At 42.9% G+C, this 7,432-nt stretch overlaps 1 protein-coding gene across 1 annotated transcript; it reads right to left on the minus strand.

Moving 5' to 3' along the window:
• Positions 1-956: 956 nt before the first annotated feature.
• On the minus strand, positions 957-6,470 carry LOC144125554 (uncharacterized). The gene is made up of 4 exons (XM_077659040.1): positions 6,318-6,470; positions 4,305-4,364; positions 2,201-2,440; positions 957-1,653 (listed from the first exon to the last, which is right to left on the minus strand). Exons 1-4 carry the CDS (start codon positions 6,327-6,329, stop codon positions 1,375-1,377), a joined length of 591 nt encoding a protein of 196 aa, XP_077515166.1. The 5' UTR covers positions 6,330-6,470; the 3' UTR covers positions 957-1,374.
• Between the last annotated feature and the right edge of the window lie 962 nt (positions 6,471-7,432).

The raw sequence follows: 7,432 nt of genomic DNA on the forward strand, positions 1-7,432 counted from the left end.
TCTGCCATCTTCCAGTTTCTTAACGTTACACGTATCATTTTTCTTTACATACCATGTTGTATTGTCCTCAGGCTAACTTGAAATTTTGTCGTTAGTATCACCGTTTCTTCCCCACAGTTGACTACCGGTAAGTACAGCTGTTGTACTCTAGGCCCTTTTCTCTAGAGGAATACTTGTAAACTGTCATTCATGATCTGATAGTAGCTGTCAAATGCGCTCCACTCTCATTTTTATCGTTCTAGTATTTCAGTCTGGTGGTCCGGATCTTCGATGATTACCTGCCTTGAGTAGATGTATTCCCTTATCACTTCCACACCCTCGCTACGTAACTTGAACTGCTGTTTCCTTTCGAGACTGTTGAAGACCATTTCAGTTTTCTGCATATTAAGTCCAAGTATATATAGCTTCTGTCGATTTCTTTCGTGTTTGCGATCAAAGTGGCCGTCGTTGCCAGCGCTTCGAGATGGCGTATACTCGAAAAATCTTTGTCAATCAAGCACCCCTAGATATGTGAATTTTCGATAAAAAATAAACGAACTTGCTTTTTTTTGTAGGATGGCTGGTGTCTTAGTCGTCAAAATAAAGATTGAAAAATAACTTACAGTGCAGACGACGGAGTACTCATCAAGCTAGCATACTGCTGGTTGCAGGAAATTAGATTTAGCATTTTATCTTCCCTTTAGTAAATCCATTCTCCGTGACACTCCGCCCGGAAAAGTTGTGTGATCTTTAAGCAGACCTTGAATGTTTTTCACGTCATCCGGGATCGGCAAAATGTCGTGTGATCACAGGGAGTATAAAATGGAGCAGGTTCTTCCATGCTCAAGTAGGAACATAAAATGTCTTCATCACAATCAAAACACACGTCCCTTTTGTCAGCCATGACTTCTCTGCGTTCTGGATATTTATTTATGTGTATTCATATGACATCAGTATTAGCACATTTTACTCAAACATTTGCAGAAAGCAATTTATTGCAGCAGGTTTCATGCATATGTAGCGTGAGTAGTAGTAGGTAAGCTCCGCAGCAGCTGAGTCCTCTAGACTGACTTGCACTTATGTAAGAATGTAAGCTCCAAAGAATTAATTTAAGTTTCTCCGTCCCCCTTCATCAGCGCGTTTCGTTGTCATAAATTAGGTAATATGACTTTCTAGCAGAGCTAATGTAGTCGAGAATCACTCGACGAAATTAACGAGCGCTGCATTATTCCACAGCCCGTGTCGCTGGACGCCTTGCCTGGTTAGGTCTTGGAAGTTTGGGAAGCGTATTATGAGCGGTGGGTGACGGACAACGTTCGATGTTCACACAATTGAATGATGTCGCTTGGTATGTGTGTTGGGTGAGCGGCAGATACGTGGGCGTGAGGCGAGTGATCACGGACTCCTTCCAAGAGTGTAGCTGAGCGGCGGGTTGTTGCCAAGCGTGAACGACGCTGAGCTGGCGCCGCCAGGCCTGAAGGCGGAGGCTGCCGGGGCCGCACCGAAGCCGGGGGCGGGGCGAACTCTGAACTGAAGCGGTGCCGATCGTGCTATGGTGATGGGAGCCAGGAATCGTGCAGGTGGTGGCTGTGTCTGCCTTGGAGGTTGAGCTCGCGGGGTGAGCACCACTGCGGGCCTTGTCACCGTCACCGCTGGTGGCGGGACATCGGCGGCCTGCAGGAGTAAGTTTAAGTTATAAAAACCAAGACAATGTTGCTATTTTCTGCGAGGTGGCCACCATGAAAGGCTTCCGGTAAAGCTCTGAAAATGTCTACTGAGGAGTCAGCAACAACCAACCCGTAAAAAATTCCAGGTTACATACAATGGCTCCACTCACCATGCACTAAAAACAGAAATAGCAAAATGCACAGACGGTTCTGGAAACAAGAGTTATCTGCCCACTTTTTGCACTCTCAGCCACTAACGACGTGGGAAAACAATCGTGGCTGGTAGAAGCAAATGCAAGTTCAGGGTTTTGTTTAGGGTTTTGTAATCCGGAATAACTTTTGTTGATCACTCCTCTCTTGTCCCTTGGACTGACTGATTTCTTTGTGGAAGTAATAAGTCTCAATTATAAGTGACTTCTGATTAGTGTTCGCGACACTTCATTTCACTTCATTTCAGTAACCCTGCCATTTACTAAAGCACTGTGGGATTGGAGTTCAATGCATTGCCGTCAAAGGAAATGACATATTGTTTTATAAAGGGTAATAATGCTCACCTGTGAGTTAATGACGACGTCAGCAGGTGCCGAGGACTTGGTGCCGGGCTCATTGGTGTCTACGGTTACACGGAATCCGTCCTTGTCGGCAATGTAGTTGACATTCCTGAAGATGCCGTTAGCCTCGGAGTAGGAATACGTGCCCGTTTTGACGTTGTTCGCGTCTCCGTTCTCCGTCTGGCTCAGGCGTGTGCCGAATTCGTTTGTGATGTCGTACGAGAACGTGTACGGCTGCGGAGGCTGTTGGACATATTACAGAAGAAAAATATTAGGCCGGAAATGGGAAGATCTTTATAAATATAGTGTTTTACAGAGCTAATAAAGGGCGAACACGCAGTTTGACAAAAACAGACAAGAGAACTAACTCAGCTTGCCCAGCAATTAGTTTTAAAGACCTTATTTAGAATTTAATTTGATGAATGCTGTGGCTATATTTGGATATTAACGCCTATCTCCAAAATAAATAATAAAAATTGCTTTTTTGGGGAACGGAAATGGCGCAGAATCTATCTCATATATCGTTGGACACCTGAACCGCGCCGTAAGAGAAGGGATAAAGGAGGGACTGAGAGAAGAAAGGAAGGAAGAGGTGCCGTAGTGGAGGGCTCCGGAATAATTTCGACCACCTGGGGATCTTTAACGTGCACTGACATCACACAGCACACGGGCGCCCTAGTGTTTTTCCTCCATAAAAACGCAGCCGCCGCGGTCGGGTTCGAACCCGGGAACTCCAGATCAGTAGTCGAGCCAAAATAAAAGCAATAATCATATTTTAACTGAAATTCGAGCTGCACGAAAGCGTGTTGTGCCACCTAAACAAAAATAGCGTTGCTGATTGTTTATTATCAGGAGACGATACTTCTGAAGTCAAGCATTTTATCACTCCAGCCAGCAGAATTCTCACTCACGCTTCATTTTGTCAGCTTGACGCTGGCAGCGCTGCTGCCACTGGATGCTATCGCACAACACATGATTACATTTGTAAACGTTGCATTACTTTGCTTTTTGAGCTCCGTAAGCAAGCATCGTGTTTACGTAACGGGCGTGGCGTATGAACGACGTGTTTGCTGGTGCAAGGTTTTGAGTACATACAAAGCATCTGCTGTGAACCTTACTCTGCCAGATTTGCAAGGGAAATTTTGTGCAATGCTTCCTGCTTTCCGTTGTATTTCTCCGTTGCTGACAAGGTTAGCTAACGCTCGTGTGCTGGATATGTTCAGCCAGGTTTCAGATTCACATAAAGTAAGCGCTGGAAATTTTCTTTATATGGCTAGCAAAATGAGTGCTATACGGCTAGTAAGCAATATTTTATTGTACGTGCTCGGCTAGATATATTTTCTCAATATTAGTACACACACAAAAAAATTTCTCTTAAGAACGCTGTTGAACCCTGACATGCTTTTTTAAAACACAGGAGCAGACAGTACTGTTTATACCAATCATGCAATACTCTATATTTAACTGATGATCTATACCGAGTCACATAGAAGAGCACAGTTAAATATACTGTTATACTGTAAAAGTGCCGTTAATATACTGTTCTCTGGGCATAATACAGAACTTGCAGCTCACCAGTGTTCTGGCGGGATAATTGGGATAATAGGTAAAACTGAAAGGTACATTTGCGTTTTTGCACGAACGGATGAGCACTCCTAAGTTGTAATTGAAGCATATCGCGCCCTTTCGACGCTAGCAATAATTTTCAGGGATGAGCGCTATTATTTAAATTCTCAGTACTGCTTATCTTCAGCAAATTTACCATGGTTTTGTTGGCTGCACAGAATGGTTTTGATAGATTTATTATGCACTCTAGACGATTATATTGGCGCAACACAGCTCAAACTGATTGCATCCGGTTTTCCAGCAAGTGATGCGAGCGCCTGAATTTTTCACAGGGCTGATGTGGAATTTCATTGGCGACTTATGCTCAGGTGGGCAGATACCTGTTTTCTTTTTCTTCAAATATTTATAGTTGTCCTTCCTTGCCAACGTCTGAAATCTATATTAACGCGCGAAATGGGAAACTTTACTAGCACAAAAAGCCCCCTCGGTTTCGTTCCTACTACCTTCCTCATAGCCTACAACAAACTTTTTGTATGCTTACCCCTACTGGATCTTCAAACCGCTGCCCAGCCGCAAGAGCTATGAGAAACAAAGGGAGTACCTGCAAGAAACTTGACACGTGTTAGTGCTGACCATTTTAGTAAAAGGAAGTATTCTTCTACGTTTTTTTTATTAATTGTAATTGTCTTCAATAATGTTTCTTCATTTTCACTTGGCAGAACTCTTAGAATCACTGGATACCTATTTTTAAACAGTGCAAGCGCAAATTAAAGATTTGACATTGGGCTCTTAATTACATGATTATGGTCAATGCTTTGCAATCCCGTGACTATTCGAAGCTGCTGAAGGTGTAGCACCTGTCCTGTCCTCGCCTTTCTTTCTCTTGTCAAAATACTGCGTTTTTCGTTAAACATAAAGAGTAAGCTGCTTATTTCAATTTTCTTTTCTTTTTTTAAGTTTTCTCTTGCACATTGCATTCGTATTATTCACATGCGATCAATTCAGCTGACGGAGAAGCAGCGCTCTGACGCCAGCTTCTGGCTCGTTCGTCAAAACATGGTTACCTTTCTATGATATCCAGTAGAGGTGGATGCAAGTATTCAACTGGTGGCACGATGAAAACCTTTTGAAAAATACGTGGTGGATGCGAAATAATTCTCTGTTTCAGCTAGTTGCAACCACATCCCCTTGGCGGGGATCTTAATTAGAAACGCATAATTTATCCCGGTAAAATGACACGCCATACGAAGGCTACTCATTGTTCAGATCAGATAGCCACAAAAAAAAAAAGATAGCTCGTTGACACACGTGGTGTCTTTGCTGTGGATATTCCCTGTAATATTCGCTATAAAGGTTGTCTAAAATTTTGTCGTCGTACCGCGTTTCTGAGTGTTTCAACACAGCTCGTTCTTTTACTGGGCGCCTGGAGTGTATTGTTTGTTATTATTTTTTAAGATCTTTGCGTTCTTGAGCGTTCCCAAATATTTATATGGTCTCTTTAAATGTCTCACGTATATATGCGTATTAAGAAGCGTACAGCATACATGCACTGACAGAGTGTTACACTTTCGAATATTTCTGCATTTTGCGTGCAAACAATGTATATACAACCTTTTAAATGTATGAAGCGCTCATTCCGACTTATATCTTGGTACAAGCGATATCTAAAATTTTTGTTTTTGGTTCTCTGAAACTGTGGGCCCCAATATAAACGGGCAAAAGAATAATTTTATAGAGAATGATCTGGTGCTTTTTAAGTTTTGTGTAAGTGTTTGCCCTGAATAAAAAAGACAATAATGAGCCAACCACTTTATATACTACATATTGCGGGTCTTGTTACAAGTAAATATTTCCTGGGTTATTGATTTACTACTTGAAAAAATAAACATCTGAGCTGTGAAGTCAACCCCCGTGAAGGACTTGAAATTGAATTCAAACCTTGAACGTTCTTTCTGGGCATCCATGATTAAGTATGCTGGCTAATCCTGGAAACAATAAAGTGATTGCTAATTCAGTTGGATTGTTCGGTAGCCAAACAAAACAAAGTGTTTCGAAATTTATATTTACCAAGCCAATACGTCGTACATGTTAACGTGATGTGGTCGGTGGTTTGACGACATACCGTTTGTTGAGTAAACAGCTTGAAGAAATTTATTGGACGCCGACAAGTGTATAAAGAAGAATACATCGTAATGGAGTGCTATGGCTTCCTTAGTCAAAATGAAGCTACCGGCTGGACGCATCCGGGCTTGCTAAGCAACATTACAAAAGAGCTACAAAGGCTGAATGGGTCTAGTCGGCTGCTTTATTGTTAGCAAAAGGGACGCAGCGCTCCCGAAACGCTAAGCCTTTTAAAACTGCTCAGGGACCAATTAACTCATTCAATACATGTTAACTTGCAACAGGAACATTAACAATATTACTTGTATAAAAAAACCTCGAATATATTGTGCTACAAGGCGTCAGGAACGCAGATTTAGTTTAGCAGGAAAGACAATGCGGCTGACAATAACCGGAAATGTTTTTACCAAAGGTCGGTGGCAGAAACACTCACGTTCGATAGCATGGCTGTAGTTGTTCCGGCGCTGTACGGAGTGTATACCGTCGTGTAGGCCGGCCTTTCACGCACTTACTGCACGCTGATAGGGAAACGCTTATATACCTGCTGCGTTAACCTTATTGATAGCGAGCAGAAAGTTGGAGTCAACTTGTGTCCAGTTCCTTTATAAGAGAGACACGAGCGCGGAGAGAAGGTACGCAAAGTAGGCCAGATCTCAAAAAAATAAAATCATAAAACAAAAAGAAAACACATCCTGTGGACCGTGAAAGGCTGAAAGGGGAATAGAGATGTACGCGAAGGTGAATCTTCCCTTGCGCTGTGGGCGATGATGGAGTGCTTCCTTCGGAGCCCGAATTCGAGCCAGCGCTCGAGCGTGCCCTGATTGAACAGCACGAGCCTGCCTGAGTGGGTATACGTAGCAGCAGCGGAGAGGCAAAGTCTAGGAGGAGGGGGTCGACGAACATCCAGCACTTGAGTTATGAAATCTCTCTATACGGTGTCAAGGTGGCCGACCCCGCAACGTCGGCGGGTTATTCCGGAACCGTTTCTGCGCTGGACTTTAAATGTTTATTTTTGTTTTTGTTTGTAAAATTTATGAATGTCGAAACTTTAGAAAGAACAAAATAGAGATAGAAGTAATTGGATACGGCGACCAGATAATTATGCCTGAAAGATGTGGCCAGTGCGCTGTTTATTCCATAAATGGGCTCGAAAGCACGCATATAACCTTTGCTTACAGCGAAGATCGAATGTTTGGGATCGCATTGCCAAGCAAATGCTGCGCTAATCTTATCGACTGAAACTTTGTCTTACGACCCTGCCGCAAATTTGTGACAGAGTTCATTGATCTCACTTATCAGGAAATCTGTAAAGAACAGCCTCCGGTGTTACGCACTCGTTGTATCCTGGATAGCGGAAAGAAATATGGCAAAGGCCACTGGAGGCAATATCGCCTACAGGGGAGTAGGTTTTATGCAGCTACTTTAAAAAGGTGAAAGGAGGCAAGAGAAAAGCGGTGGACAAACAGGACATGGAATATTATCGTTTTTGATGGCATAATATAGAAGAAGCATATTTTCTTTCCAGGGCAGAATAAGGAAAAGGTAGAA

This window comes from Amblyomma americanum, chromosome 3 (genome assembly GCF_052857255.1).
Source record: "Amblyomma americanum isolate KBUSLIRL-KWMA chromosome 3, ASM5285725v1, whole genome shotgun sequence".
In the NCBI taxonomy this organism is placed as follows: domain Eukaryota; kingdom Metazoa; phylum Arthropoda; class Arachnida; order Ixodida; family Ixodidae; genus Amblyomma; species Amblyomma americanum.

Bases quoted from the DNA above. Each gene is read 5' to 3' on its own strand.
- LOC144125554 (XM_077659040.1), bottom strand. The intron at 2,441-4,304 runs GTAAGCATACAA...TATGTCCAACAG, and splicing joins GGTTTGAAGATCCAGTAGGG to CCTCCGCAGCCGTACACGTT. The intron at 1,654-2,200 runs GTGAGCATTATT...TTACTCCTGCAG, and splicing joins ACGTCGTCATTAACTCACAG to GCCGCCGATGTCCCGCCACC.